At 43.8% G+C, this 16,142-nt stretch overlaps 1 protein-coding gene across 2 annotated transcripts in view; it reads left to right on the forward strand.

The window, feature by feature from the left end:
* Window positions 1–254: 254 nt before the first annotated feature.
* The window catches only part of LOC140203752 (WD repeat-containing protein 62-like), a 140,533-nt gene continuing 124,645 nt past the window's right edge, over window positions 255–16,142 (forward strand). For both annotated transcript variants that reach the window (XM_072269799.1, XM_072269800.1), the window contains exon 1: window positions 255–596. In XM_072269799.1, the coding sequence (XP_072125900.1) occupies window positions 480–596 (117 nt within the window). In that variant the 5' untranslated portion in view covers window positions 255–479. The remainder of the gene's footprint in view (window positions 597–16,142) is intronic.

The raw sequence follows: 16,142 nt of genomic DNA on the forward strand, positions 1-16,142 counted from the left end.
ACTGGAGCAAAAAGGCTGATCTGAATAGTTCAGCGAGTCGATCCGTACTTCAGAAAGTCGGGTGAAGAAGGCAGTGTCTTAAAGTTTATTTCTGAGGTTTATTGGTTAAGAAGGTTGCCAATCCCTATTCAATCCAATCACCAGGCGAAACCGTATCCCCGGTGAAGAGGATCTCGAGGGGATTGGGCAGGCCGCCACTCAATCACTCTCGGTGATCCAATCGCCTGCCGCCGATTGAGTTTGAATCGGGTCCACGCGCTGTGCCGCGAGCGAGGGTAGTCGTTGGAGGCTGGAATTTAAATCTCGGTTCGTGAGCGTGAGGCGGTCTTCCGAGTAAATAAACAGCAGACAGCGGCGAGAGTCCTCGAGCCAGTCCAGTCAGAGCGGCGCCCGGAGACGGGCAGCTTCTGAGGTGTTCGTTTTACTGTCGTTCGGAAGTTCTGCCAAGCGAGGCCTCCGGAGCCAGTGGGCTTTGCCAGATGGCGACGGCCGGGGAGAGTAGCAGTATCACCAGCCGCATCAGGAACCTGTTGCGCTCGCCGCCGGCCCTCAACCTCAGGAGGTCCCGTCCGGCCGCCAGGGATGTCTCGGAGCGGGTAAGGGGTGTAAGGCCGGACTGGGTGGTCGGGGAGTGCGCACTCCTGGTGTTGTGGCTGTAAGCTTTGGGAAACACTGGCAGTTGGGCTAAGGAGGTGGTGTTTTTGCTCGTGCCCGCGCGATTTGTGCGTGCACTGCGTGTGTGCGCGCGTGTCTGCGCTACCTGCGCGTGTGTATGTGCTGACTGCGCGCGCGCGCAAACGATATCGAGCTGGATGGAAGCAACACCCATCAAAGTTGCTGGTGAACGCAGCAGGCCGAGCAGCATCTCTAGGAAGAGTTTCGGGCCGAGACCCTTCGTCAGGACTGGATAGAAAAAACTTTTTCAAGTACATAAAAGATGATAGAGCGATGAGAGTGGACATAGGACCGCTAGAAATAATAACGGGGGACAAGGAGATGGCAGATGAACTAAATCAGTCTTCATTGTGGAAGGCACTAGCAGTGTTCCAGATGTTGAAGGGAAGAGGACTGGGTGCAGTTACTATTACAAGGGGGAAGATGCCTGAAAAACTGAAGGAAGTAGCAGTAGTGATTGTGGAGGCATTAGTAATGATCTTAAAAAAATCACTGGACTTTGGCATGGTGCCAGAGGACTGGAAAATTGCAAATGTCAGTCCACTCTTTAAGAAAGTAGGGAAGCAGCAGAAATGAAATTATAGACCAGTTAGCCTGACCTCAGTGGTTGGGAAGATGTTAGTCAGTTGTTAAGGATGAGGTTGTGGAGTACTGGTGATAAAGGGCAACATAGGACAAAGTCAGTATGATTTCCTTGAGGGAAAATTGTGCCTGATAAACCTGTTCGAATTATTTGAGGAGAGTACAAGTAGGATAGATAAAGGGGATGTAGTAGATGTTGTATATTTGGATTTTGTGAAGGTCGTTGACAAGGTGAGGCGGCTTACCAAGTTATGGGCCCGTGGTGTGACAGGAAAGTTACTGGCGTGGTTAGAGCATTGGCTGATTGGGAGGAGGTAACGAGTAGGAATAAAAGGATCCTTTTCTGGTTGGCTGCCAGTGACTAGTGGTGTTCTGCAGGGGTCGATGTTAGGACCGTTTCTTTTTGTGCTGTATATAAATGATTTAGATGATGGCTTTGTTGCCAAGTTTGCAGATTGGTGGAGGGACAGGAAGTGTTGGGGAAACAGGAAGGCTGCGGAAGGATTTAAACAGATTAGGAGAATGGGTAAGAAAGTGGCAAGTGAAATACGATGTTGGAAAATGCATGCTCATGCACTTTAGTAGAAGAAATACATGTGCAGACTATTTTCTAAACAGAATATTCAAAAATCTGAGTTCTTGTGTAGAACACTCTAAAGGTTATCTTGCAGGTTGAATTGGTGGTGAGGAAGGCAAGTGCAATGTTAGCATTCATTTCAAGAGGTCTAGAGTATAAGAACAGGGATGTGATGCTAAGGCTTTACAAGACACTGGTGGTGCCTCACCTTGAGCATTGTGAACAGTTTTGGGCACTTTTTTAAAACAAAAAGTGCTGGTATTGGAGAGGGTTTAAAGAGTTTCATGAGGATGATTCTGGGAATGAAAGGGTTATTATATGAGGAACGTATGATCGCTCTGGATCTGTACTCGCTGGAATTTAGAAGGATGAGGGCGGATCTCATTGAAACCTTTCAAATGTTTGCAGATAATATGAGGGTGGTGGAAGGGCAGGTAGTGTTGAGGAAACTGAGTCTGCAGAAGAACTTAGATTTGATTGAATTAACTTTATTACTTACATCCATATATATGAGGAAAAATATTTAAGTGATGTCTGTATTTAAATGTGTGATGTGCAATTTGTAGTAATTTGTAATAAATAGTATGTACAGCAGGACAGTCAATATAACTTAGAAATACAGTTGTGTCAGCATGAGTTAAGCAGTCTGATGGCCTGGTGGAAGAAGCTGTCCCAAAGCCTGTTGGTCCTGGCTTTAATGCTGTGGTACTGTTTCCCGGATGGTAGTAGCTGGAACAGTTTGTGGTTGGGGTGACTCGGGTCCCCAATGATCCTTCTGGCCCTTGTTACACAGTTGTCTCTGTAAATGGCCTGAATAGTGGGAAGTTCACATCTACAGATGCGATGGGCTGTCCGGACCACTCTCTGCGGAGTCCTGCGATTGAGGGAAGTACAGTTCCCACATCAAGCAGTGATGCAGCTGGTCAGGATGTATTCAACTGTGCCCCTGTAGAAAGTTCTTGCGATTTGGTGGGACCACACCAAACTTCTTCAACCGTCTATGGTGAAAGAGGCGCTGTTGTGCATTTTTTCACCACACAGCCGGTATGTACAGACCACATGAGATCCTCGGTGATGTGTATGCCAAGGAACTTGAAGCTGTTCACCCTCTTAACCCCAGATCCATTGATGTCAATAGGGCTGAGCCTGTCTCCATTCCTCCTGTAGTCACAACCAGCTCCTTTGTTTTTGTGATATTGAGGGAGAGGTTGTTTTCTTGACACCACCGTGTCAGGGTGATGACGACTTTGTAGGCTGCCTTGTTATTATTTGAGATAAGGCCAATCAATGTAGTAGCGTCAGCAAATTTATTTAGCAGATTGGAGCTGTGGGTGGTGAGACAGCTCCAATGAGAATGGACAAAGAAGTGGCAGAATCGATGTGGAAAGGATGTTGCCCATGGTGGAAGTTGAGGACAAGAGTGTACAGCCTCAGGATAGATAGCCATCTGTTTGAAATAGGGATTTCTTTAGCCAGAGGATGGTGAATTTGTTACCCAGGCAGCTGTGGAGGTCAGGTCGATGGGTGTATTTAAGGCGGAGATTGATAGGTTCCTGATTGGACACAACATCAAAAGTTATGGGGAGAAGGCTGGGGAGTGGGACTGAGGAGGGGTAAAAAAGGATCGGCCATGATTGAATGGTAGAGCAGACTAGATGGGCCAGATGGCCTAATTCGGCTCCTATGTTTTATGGTATTTTTAGATACTTTCCTTAATGATATTGGCCCATGGCATATTGGGGAGGCACAGTAGCATAGTGGTTAGTGCTAGTGATAACCAATGGGCGTTCGATTCCTGCCACTGTCTGTAAGGAGTTAGTACGTTCTCCCGGTAACTGAGTGATCTTCCTCCAGGTTTACACCTTGTATTATTTCTGCCAAAAATGCATGACCATACACTTCCCTATATTCCATCTGCCACTTCTTTGCCTATTCCCCTAGTCTAAGTTCTTCTGCAGACTCCCTGTTTCCTCAACACTACCTGCTCTTCCACCTATCTTCATATCATCTGCAAACTTGGCCACAAAGCCATCGATTCTGTCATCCAAATAATTGATATATTGCATGAAAAGATGTGGTTCCAATCTCGAGTACTGTGGGACACTAGTTACCAGAATAGACCCGTTTTGTTCCCAGTCTTTGCCTTCTGCCAGTCAGCCAAACGTCAATCCATGCTAGTATCTTTGCTGTAATGCCATGGGCTTTTATCTTGTTAAGCAGTGTCATGTGTGGCACCTTGTCAAAGGCTCTATGAAAATCCACTGACTCTTTTCTGGCCTGCATTTCTATACCTCCTTATCCCAATGTTTAATACTCTTTTTTTTTTTAATTATAACATCATTATCTACCTCTTCCAAAGCCAACTACAAAGTATATATTAAGAATGTTCATACATAGAGGAACAGGACCTGGCATCTTGTTTCTCTCTCCACACATGTTGCCTGACCAACCAGTTATTTCTAGCATATTATGATTTTTATTAGCTTTTTGGTCCCTGGTTGGCCTTACATTTTCCATATTCTCTTGCTCTTTATATATTCTGTCTTCTGGATATGCTTTTCATATCTGCTGTTTGCTTTCCTAATTTACCTTTTTGATGTCGCTTTAAACTTTGTTCTTCTAGTCTTTTTGGGGATATTTAACTGTTGGCATCAGACCAAACTTCCTATTCATCTTGTCAACCAGAGACTCTAACTTGTGGGAATATGATTACTCTAAACTCCTTGAATCTCTTTGAATGTTTCTGATGTAGCTTCAGGTTGTTATTTCCAGTCCACTTCTAGTCAGGCAGTCATAGAGCATGGAAACAGCTCCTTTGGTTCATTGTTTGTGCCAACCATTGAGCACTGACTGCACTAATACCATTTTATTCTCCCCATGTTCCCATCAACTTCTGAACCAAATTTAAAGCTCTCATCCACACAGTAGGATGTGAGAGGATTTGGAACATCCAGATAAAATCAATGTAGAACATGGAAGGTTTAGTCAGAGTCCCTGAAGATGAGGCAAATAAAGTTTGGAATGAGTGTGGGTGCTTCCCCAATTTTCATCTTGATTTGCGTTTTATCTTTGCCTTTTCCCATAAATATTATTTATTCTGACCACCGCCACAGAAATGCTCTCGTGATGATCCTGTCACCCACCTAACTTCATTCTCTTGCACCAAGGAAGAGTGAGGAGGTCCTGGAGAGTGAGTATAGAGAGCTTAGTAGGAAGTTGAAAAGCAAGACCTCGAGGGTGGTAATCTCAGGATTGCTACCTGTGCTACGTGCCAGTGAGGGTAAGAATAGGATGCTCTGGAGGATGAACAAGTGGCTAAGGAACTGGTGTAGGGGGCAGGGTTTCAGATTTCAGGATCATTGCGACCTGGGGCAGGTGGGACCTGTACAAGAGAGACGGGTTACACTTGAACTACAAGGGGACCAATATTCTTTCAGGGAGGTTTGTTAGTACTATTGGGGAGGCTTTAAACTAGATTTGCAGGGGGATGGGAACCACGGTGCCAGAGCTGACAGTGTGGCTGGGGTGAAAATAAATGATGTTAAAAGTTCAAGCAAAGCCGCAAATAGAAAGATTGTGAGTGGTGGTAAAAATCTTCTGAGGTGTATGTATTTCAATGCTAGGAGTATTGCGGGGAAGGCAGACGAGTTGAGGGTGTGGATTGACACGTTGAATTATGGCGATATAGCAATTAGTGAAACTTGGCTACAGGAGAGGCAGGACTGGCAGCTTAGTATTCCAGGGTTCCGATGTTTCAGATGTGATAGAGGCAGAGGAATGAAAGGTGGGGCGGGTAGCATTGCTTGTCAGGGAAAATGTTACAGCGGTGCTCAGGCAGGACAGATTAGAGGGTTTGTCTAGAGTCTTTATGGGTGGAGCTGAGAAACAGGAAAGGTATGGCCACATTAGTGGGGTTGTATTATAGACCACTCAATAGTCAGCGGGAATTGGAGGAGCAAATCTGCAGAGAGATAGCAGGCAACTGCAGGAAACATAAAGTTGTGGCGGTAGGGGATTTTAATTTTCCACATATAGATTGGGACTTCCATACTGTTAGGGGTCTAGATGGTTTAGAGTTTGTAAAATGTGTTCAGGAAAGTTTTCTAAATCAATATATAGAGGTACCAACTAGAGGGGATGCAATTGGATCTCCCATTGGGAAACGAGTTAGGACAGGTGACGGAAGTGTGTGTAGGGGAGCACTTTGGTTCCAGTGATCATAACACCATTAGTTTCAATTTGATCATGGACAAGGATAGATCTGGTCCTAGGGTTGAGGTTCTGAACTGGAAGAAGGCCAATTTTGAAGAAATGAGAAAGGATCTAAAAAGCACGGATTGGGACAGGTTGTTCTTTGGCAAGATGTGATTGGTAAGTGGGAAGCCTTCAAGGGAGAAATTTTGAGAGTGCAGAGCTTGTATGTTCCTGTCAGGATTAATGGCAAAGTGAATAGGAATAAGGAACCTTGGTTCTCAAGGGATATTGCAACTCTGATAAAGAAGTGGAGAGAGTTGAATGACATGTATGGGATACAGGGAGTAAATAAGGTGCTTGAGGAGTATAAGAAGTGCAAGAAAATACTTAAGAAAATCAGGAGTGCTTAAGGAAGACATGAGGTTGCCTTGGCAGTCAAAGTGAAGGATAATCCAAAGAGCCTTTACAGGTATATTAAGAGTAAAAGGATTGTAAGGGATAAAATTGGTCCTCTTGAAGATCAGAGTGGTCGGTTACGTGCGGAACCAAAAGAAATGGGGGAGATCTTAAATGTTTTTTTTGCGTCGGTATTTATTACTAGGGAAACTGGCATGAAGTCTATGGAATTAAGGGAAACAAGTAGTGAGATCATGGAAGCCATACAGATTGAAAAGGAGGAGGTGCTTGCTATCTTGAGGCAAATTAAAGTGGATAAATCCCCAGGACCTGACAGGGTATTCCCTCGGACCTTGAAGGAGACTAGTGTTGAAATTACAGGGGCCCTGGCAGATATATTTAAAATGTCGGAGTCTACGGGTGAGGTGCTGGAGGATTGGAGAATGGCTCATGTTGTTCTGTTGTTTAAAAAAGGATCCAAAAGTAATCCAGTAAAATTATAGGCCGGTAAGTTTGACGTCGGTAGCGGGTAAGTTATTGGAGCGAGTACTGAGAGACAGAATCTACAAGCATTTGGATAGACAAGGACTTATTAGGGAGAGCCAACATAGCTTTCTGGGTGGTAGATCATGTTTGACCAATCTATTGGAGTTTTTCGAGGAGGTTACCAGGAAAGTGGTTGAAAGGAAGGCAGTGGATGGTGTCTACATGGACTTCAGTAAGGCCTTTGACAAGGTTCCGCATGGGAGGTTAGTTAGGAAAATTCAGTCGCTAGGTATACATGGAGAGGTGGTAAATTGGATTAGACATTGGCTCAATGGAAGAAGCCAAAGAGTGGTAGTAGAGGATTGCTTCTCAGAGTGGAGGCCTGTGACTAGTGGTGTGCCACAGGGATCAGTGCTGGGTCCATTGTTATTTGTCATCTATATCAATGATCTGGATGATAATGTGGTAAATTGGATCAGCAAATTTGCTGATGATACAAAGATTGGAGGTGTAGTGGACAGTGAGAAAGGTTTTCAAAGCTTGCAGAGGGATTTGGACCAGCTTAAAAAAAATGGGCTGAAAAATGGCAGATGGAGTTTAATACGGACAAGTGTGAGGTATTGCACTTTGGAAGGACATACCAAGGTAGAACATACAGGGTAAATGGTAAGGCACTGAGGAGTGCAGTAGAACAGAGGGATCTGGGAATACAGATACAAAATTCCCTAAAAGTGGCATCACGGGTAGATAGGGCCGTAAAGACAGCTTTTGGTACATTGGCCTTTATAAATCAAAGTATTGAGTATAAGAGTTGGAATGTTATGGTGAGGTTGCATAAGGCATTGGTGAGGCCGAATCTGGAGTATTGTGTTCAGTTTTGGTCACCAAATTACAGGAAGGATATTAATAAGGTTGAAAGAGTGCAGAGAAGGTTTACAAGGATGTTGCCGGGACTTGAGAAACTGAGTTACAGAGAAAGGTTGAATAGGTTAGGACTTTATTCCCTGGAGCGTAGAAGAATGAGGGGAGATTTGATAGAGGTATATAAAATTATGATGGGTATAGATAGAGTGAATGCAAGCAGGCTTTTTCCACTGAGGCAAGGGGAGAAAAAAAACCAGAGAACATGGGCTAAGGGTGAAGGGGGAAAAGTTTAAAGGGAACATTAGAGGGGGCTTCTTCACACAGAGAGTGGTGGGAGTATGGAATGAGCTGCCAGACAAGGTGGTAAATGCGGGTTCTTTTTTAACACTTAAGAATAAATTGGACAGATGCATGGATGGGAGGGGTATGGAGGGATATGGTCCGTGTGCAGGTCAGTGGGACTAGGCAGAAAATGGTTCGGCACAACCAAGAAGGGCCAAAAGGCCTGTTTCTGTGCTGTAGTTTTTCTATGGTTTCTATGGTTTTCTAAATTTCCATGAATCTAAAAGTCTCCCTCCAGCACCTCCACAGCCTCACATTCATCTGCACTGTTGGGTGGTACTGGATATTATCAGCATTCAGCATTGGCTTGATTTTTCTTGTCCTCAGCGGCATCGCATTCCTGTTTCTTTCTGTACTGTTGGTCCTGCAGTGAACCATGAGCCTTTAGCTGTTCACTCTCTATCCGGAATGATCAGTGGCTGCTCAATGATATTCTTTGACTTGGATGGTATTTTACTGGGAGGTAAAATACCATCATGCAATCATTTATGTGACCACAGAACCACCTATTTACTCCCTTAACTATTGAATCCTCCATCATTATATTGACCTTTCTGAGTTGGATAATCCACACCAAGGGTGTGTGAAAAGAGTTACTTTTTAATCAGGGCAGCGAAAGAGATTTTGAAGACAGAGTTTCGCTGCAGTTTTTCTGAATTGAGCAACCAATCAAACACAGGGTTAGAAAGGGCCAATAAGAATAATTCAAGTGCAAGTGGAGTGGTGATTCATTTTCAGTGTGTCAGTCTTTAGAGTGGCTTTGGCTCATTGAGCTTAGACAAGATCAGCTTTTGGTGAGGTACATGGTCTTGCAAGTTACTCTGTTCCTGTCCTTGTTCATTTCTCATCTGTTAGGGCATAGTAAGTTAGTGAGAATGGCTCCAGGGGCAGTGTTCTGTACTGTGTGGGATGTGGGAAGTCTGAGAGACCTTCAGTCTCCCAGATAAACAGATCTACACCAGGCTGCAGCTCCTGAGAGAATGTATTTAGGAACTGGATCTGCAATTAGATGACCTTCGACATACAGGAGAATGTGGAGGTGATAGACAAGAGCTACAGGGAGGTAGTCACTCCTAGGTTGCAAGAGACAGGGTGACTGTCAGGAGGAGGGGAAATGCACAGTAAGTGCAGTGTACACCTGTGGCCATTCATCTCAAGTATATAACTAGATACTAATGAAGGGGATGACCTACTGGGGAAGCCACAGCGAGTGGATCTCTAGCACTGAGTCTGGTGCTAGAGGTGAAGAGAACTGCAGTTTTGATAGGAGATTCCTTAGTCAGAAGAACAGAGACAAAGTTCTGTGGACCCAATAGAAACATTCAGGTGGTATGTTGCCTCCCTGGTGCCAGGATCAGGAATGTCTCAGATCAGGTGCATGGCATTCTGGAGGACAAGGCTGAGCATCAGAAGTGTTGGTGCATATTGGAACCAATGATATAGGTAGCCAAGGTGAGGAAGTCCTGAAGAGAGATTTTAGACAGCTAGGTAGAAAGCTGAGAAATGGGACCTCCAGGGTAGAAATCTCTCGATTGCTGCCTGTGCCATGTGATAGTAAGGGTAAGAATGGAATGACTTAGCAGGTAAATGCATGGCTGAGCAACTGGTGCAGGGGATAGGGTTTCAGATTTATGGATTGTTGGGATCTCTTGTCAAGTCAAGTTTATTGTCATTTCGACCACAAGCTGCTGGTACAGTACACAGTAAAAACGAAACAACGTTCCTCCAGGACCCTGGTGTTACATGAAATGACACAAGCTATACTAGACTATGTGAGACAGCACAAGGCTACACTGGACTACGTAAAACAACATAAGAACTGCACTAGACTACAGATCTGCACAGGACTACATAAAGTGCACAAAACAATGCAAGGCACTGTTTTCTGAGGAATGTATGACCTTTAGAAATGGGATGGGATGCACCTGAATCAGAGGAGTCCAATATCCTTGCTGGCAATGATGTGAGTTGCAACATAAAAGATGGACAAAATAGAAAAGCGTGAATACAGGTCTGAAGACAGTGGACGAAATATGTAATATAGTAGATGAACTTGTAATACAGTTGCACATTGGCATGTATGATGTTGTAGGCATCACTGAATCCTGACCGAAAAAAGATTATAACTGGGAGCTCAGTGTCTAAGAATACACATTGAAAGGCAGAAGAGGTGGCATTGCTGTGTTGGTTTAAAAAAAAAATGAAATCAAATCATTAGAAACAGAGGGTGTTGAATCATTGTGGATAGAGTGAAGGAACTGCAAATGTAAAAAGACCCTGATGGGGGTTTTATACAGACCCCCAAACAGTAGTAAAGATATGGTCTATAAATTACACTATGAAAAATGAATGCCAAAAAGGCAATGTAACAATAGACATGGGATTTCAATATGCAGGTAGATTGGAAAAATTAGGTTGGTGGTAGATTCCAAAAAGGGGTAACTTCTAGAATGCCTAAGAGATGGTTTTTTCATGCAGCTCGTGGTTGAGGCCACGAGGGGATAAACTGTTCTGGATTGGGTGTTGTGCAATGATCTGGAAATGATTAAGGAGCTTAAGGTAAAAGAACTCTTGGGGGAAAGTGATCATAATATGATAGCATTCACCCTGAATTTTGAGAAGGAGAAGACAAAGTCAAATGAGTATTACAATGGAGTAACAGGAATCACAGTGGCATGAGAGAGGAGTTGGTCAGAATTAACTGGGAAAGAACATTGGCAGGAATGATGGCAGAGCAACAATAGCTGAAATTTCTGCAAGGCAATTCGGAAGGTGCAGGATATATACATCCCGAAGAAGTAGTATTCGAAAGGCAAGATGACACAGCCATGGCTAACAAGATAAAGCCAACATAAAAGCCAAAGAGAGGGCATATAATAGAATAAAAATTAGAAGTTTGAGGACTGGGAAGTTTTCAAATAACAACAAAATGCAACTATAAAGTCATTAGGAAGGTAAAGGTGGAATATGAAACTGTACAAAGTACTCCCAAGTACTAATAACTTGTATAACTGCAACATAATGTCCCTACTCCTAAACTCAGTGCTGTGACTGCAGGTCAGCATGCAAAATGCCTTTTACACCACCTTTTCTACTTGCATGGCATTTTCAGCCATCTGTGCACTTGTACTCCCAGGTCCCTCTGTTCCACAATGCTCAACACATTCCTACTATTCATCAAGTAGGTTCTACCCTGGTTTAAATGTCCAAAATAAGACATTCTTGCAGAATTTGGGCCATTTGGCTGATTGAGTCTGTTCCGTCATTCCATCACAGCTGATTAATTATCTCTCTCAACCCCATTCACCTGCTTTTACCCTGTAACCTTTGATGTCCAGACTAATGAAGAAGCTATCAAACTCCAGTTTAAGTATACCCAATGACTTGGCCACCACAGTCACCTATGGCAATGAATACCCCAGATTCACTACCCTCTGGTTAAAGAAATTCCTCCATGTCCCTCTAGTCTGAGGCTGCGCCCTCTGGTACTAGACTCACCCACTGTAGGAAACATTCTCTGTATATCTACTCTTTCCAGTTCTTTCAATATTTGATAGATTTCAATGAGATCCCTTCTCATTAGAGTCATAGAAAAGTAGGGCACAGAAACAGGCCCCTTGGCCCATCTTGTCCATACTGAACTATTTAAACTGCCTAGTCCATTGACCAGGACCCAGACCATAACCATCCGTACTTCTACTGTCCATATATAGGTTTCCCTCGCCATCCGAAGGTAGAGCGTTCCTATGAAATGGTTTGTAAGCCGGAATGTTGTAAAGCAAAGAAGCAATTCCCATTTATTTACATGGGAAAATTTTGTGAGCGTTCGCAGATCCAAAAATAACCTACCAAATCATGCCAAATAACACCTAAAACCTAAAATAACAGTAGCATATAGTAAAAGCAGGAATAATATGATAAATACACAGCCTATATAAAGTAGAAATACTTTTCCACAATCATTGCCGGCACTGTTCTCCGTAGCGAAAATCTCACTTACAGGAATCAGGAAAACAACTTGCCGAGCGCACTGACGATGGTGTGTTAGATTGAGTCGTCAGAGTTTGGGTGGTGCAGTGGCCCCCACCCTCCAGGCCGCCGACCGATACCGATCTGCAAAGCATGCAGGGGTACAGTGGTAGCCGGGAAGCACACAGCACATCTTTAAGAAAAAAGCTGAAATAAACATTCTAATTAATTAGGTGCCGCCCAACACGTAAATGTTGGCCCAGATCAGGGGCGACTCAATCGGCGATCGCCTCTGATCTGGGCCGACAATTACGTGCCGGGCAGCACCTAATTAATTAGCATGTTTATTTCGGCTTTTTTCTTAAAGATGTGTTGGGTGCCTCCTGGCTACCGCTGCATTCTCCGCGAATCGGTATCTTTCAGCGGCCTGGGGGTTGGGGTGATGGGACACTGAGGTGTCATCTTATCGTCATCTGTTTCCATTAGGGCAGGCAGCTCATCTTCTCCTATGACTGCCAGCCTCGATGTCGAAGGTCGAGGTTCGTCGTCTGCTGTGGCTGATGTGGAAGGCTTGCTTGACTGCTTAGCCTCGCGTATTTTTCTATCATACAGTTCTTTGTAAGCACGCAAACCATCTTGCAAATATGCCCTAAACCGACGTACCCTTTCAAAATTAAAGTCGTACTTTATCATTGCAGCGAAAATCTCATGCAGTTGCTTCGCGTTCAGTTCCTGGACGACTTCACTTTCGCTACTGAATTCGATTTTGATTGCTATCCTTTCCTCTTCCAGTTGCATCAGCTCTTCATCTGTCAGTTCTTGGTCATGGAATGCCAAAACCTCTTCAACATCATCTTTGTCAGCTTCCATAAGCCAAACTCACTTTGTCCTTACTTCGTTCGCCACGATTGAAATGCTTAATTATGTCTAGTTTTATGCTAAGTGTTACACCCTTACGAGCTCTTTCAGGCTTTTCCGATACCTTAGAACCCATCTTGCAAACGGCTGCTCACAGGCGTGTGTTTAAGCAATGCCGGCGAGAATGCCGTTCCGAATCCAGGGAGAGCGGCTGCTCAGGACGCGCGCTGCCTTTCTTCGTAACAGTGAAAACACCTTCTGTTAGTGAAAACAGGTAACTAATGTAGGTCTTTCGTAACAGTGAGGTTTTGTAAAGCGTTCGAAAAGCGGGGGACACCTGTACCTATCCACACTTCCCTTAAACGTTGAAATTAAGCTCACTTGCACAGGCAGCTTGGTCCACACACACACGATTCTGAATGAAGAAGTTTTCGTGGTCCCCTTAAACTTTTCACCTTTCACCCTTAACCCATGACCTCTAGTAGTCCCATCCAACCTCAGTGGAAAAAGCCTGCTTGCATTTAACCTATCTCTACCCCTCATAATTTTGTATACTTCTATCAAATCTCCCCTCAATCTTCTAAGTTCCAAGAGATAAAGTCCTAACCTATTCAATCTTTCCTTTTAACTCAGGTCCTCCAGACCTGGCAACATCCTTGTAAATTTTATTTGTATTCTTTCATAAGAATATAAGAAATAGGAGTTGGCTCATTGAGCCTGCTCCACCATTCAATGAGATCATGGCTGATCTGGCCATGGACTCATCTCTGCCTACCTGCTTTTTCCCCATAACCCTTAATTTCCCTACTATTTATACAAAAATCTATCCAACCTTGTCTTAAATATATTTACTGAAGTAGCCTCCACTGTTTCATTGGGCAGAGAATTCCCCAGATTCACCACTTTCTGGGAAAAGCAGTTCACCTTCAACTCCATCCTAAATCTACTTCCACAAATCTTGAGGTTATGTCCCCTAGTTCTAGTTTCACCTACCACTGGAAACAACTTTCCTGCCTGTATCTTATGTATCCCTTTCACATTTTTATGTTTCTACAAGATCTCCTCTCATTCTTCTGAATTTCAGCGCCTTTAGTCCAAGGCGACTCAATCTCTCCTCATAGTCTAACCCCCTCATCTCTGAAATCGACCTAGTGAAACTTCTCTGCACCGCCTCCAAAGTCAGTATATTCTTCCTCACGCAAGGAGACCAGAACAAGTAGTCTGCCAGCGTGCATGATCATACATTTCTCTACACTATATTCCACCTGCCACTTCTTTGTTCATTCTTTCAATCTGTCTGTCCTTCTCCAGGCACCTTGCTTCCTCAGTACTACTTGCCCCTTCATCTTTCTTTGTGTCATCTGCAAAATTGGCCACAAACCCGTCAATTTCATCATCCAAATCTTTCAAATCTAACTTGAATGGAAAGTGTCCTAAGAATGACCCGTGGAACACCACTAATCATTGGCAGCAAACCAGAATAGGCCACTTTAGTTCCCACACCTTGCTTCCTGCCAGTCAGCAAATCTTCTACCCATGCTATAATACCATGTGCTCTAAATTTGTTTAGCAGTCTCATGTGCAGCTTCTTGTCAAAGGCCTTCTGAAAATCAAGTGAACAACATCCACTCACTGACTCTTTATCTATCTTGCTTGCTATTTCCTCTTGAGGGAAACCTTGCTGACTTTGGTCTATTTTATCATGTGGCTCCAAGTACCCCAAACCTCATTCTTAATAATGGACTTCAACATTTTTCCAATCACTGAAGTCAGGCTGACTGGTCTTTATTTTCCGTTATTCTACCTCCTTCCCTTCTTAAAGAGTGGAGTAACATTTGCAATTTTCCCATCCTTCAGAACCATTCCAGAATGCCCCGCCTCCTCACCTTATCACCTCCGTTTGGTTCTCCTCCCCCTTCTTTCTTCCATGGCCTCTGTCTCTTTCACCAATCAACTTCCAAGCTCTTTATTTCATCCATTCCCCTGCAGGTTTCACCTCTCACTTTGTGTGTTTCTCTCTCCTTCTCTTCCCCCCCCCCCCCACACCTTTTAGATCTACTCCTCTGCTTTTTTTCTCCAGTCCTGCTGAAAGGTCTGCTGACTGTACTCTTCCTAGATACTGCACGACCTGCTGAGTTCCTCCAGCATTTTGTGTGTGTTGCTGGGATTTCCAGCATCTGCATATTTTCTCTTGTTTATTCCAACATTGCATTTGCCTTCTTTATCATAGACTCGACCTGTAAATTGACCTTCTGGGAGTCTTGCATGAGAACTTCTAAGCCTTTTTGCACTTCTGATGTTTGAACCTTCTACCCATTTAGATAATAGTCAGCGCTATTGTTCCTTTTATGGAAATGTATTATCATATATTTCCCAACACTATTCTATTTGTCACATTTTTTGCCCATTCTTCCAATCTGTCCAAGTCCTGTTGTAATCGTATTGCTTCCTCAGCACTACCTACCTCTCCACCCATCTTCCGTGAACTTAGCCACAAAGCCTTCAATTACATTACCTAAGTCATTGACAAACAATGTGAAAAGTAGCCGTCCCAATACTGACTCCTGAGGAACACCACTAGTCACCAGCAGCCAACCAGAAAAGGCCCCCTTTATTCCCACTCACTGCCTCCTGCCTGTCAGCCATTTTTCTATCTTTGCCAGTATCTTTCCTGTAACTCCATAGGATTTTATCTTGTTAAGCAGCTTCGTGTGTGGTATCTTATTAAATGACTTCTGAAAATTCAAGTAAATGACATTCACTGCCTCTGCTTTGTCCACCCTGCTTGTATCCTCAAAGAACTCTAACAGATTTGTCAGGCAAGATTTCCCTTTACAGAAACCTTGCTGTCTTTGACTTACTTTATCATTAGTCTCCAAGTACCCTGAAACCTGATCCTTAACAATAGACTCCAACACTTTCCTATCAATTGAGGTTAGGCTATCTGACCTGTAATTTTTTTTCTTTTGCCTTCTTTACTTAAGAGTAGAATGATATTTTCAATTTTCTATTCCTCTGGGGCCCTGCCAGAATATAGTGATTCTTGAAAGACCATGACTAATGCATCCATTGTCTCTTCAGCAATCCCTCTCAGGACTCTGGGATGTAGTGCATCTGGTCCATGTGACTTACCCACCTTAATACCTTTGAGTTTGCGTGGCACTTTTCCTTTGTAATAGCAATGACACTCCTGCTCCCT

The sequence above is a fragment of the Mobula birostris genome, chromosome 10 (genome assembly GCF_030028105.1).
Source record: "Mobula birostris isolate sMobBir1 chromosome 10, sMobBir1.hap1, whole genome shotgun sequence".
NCBI classification, from domain to species: domain Eukaryota; kingdom Metazoa; phylum Chordata; class Chondrichthyes; order Myliobatiformes; family Myliobatidae; genus Mobula; species Mobula birostris.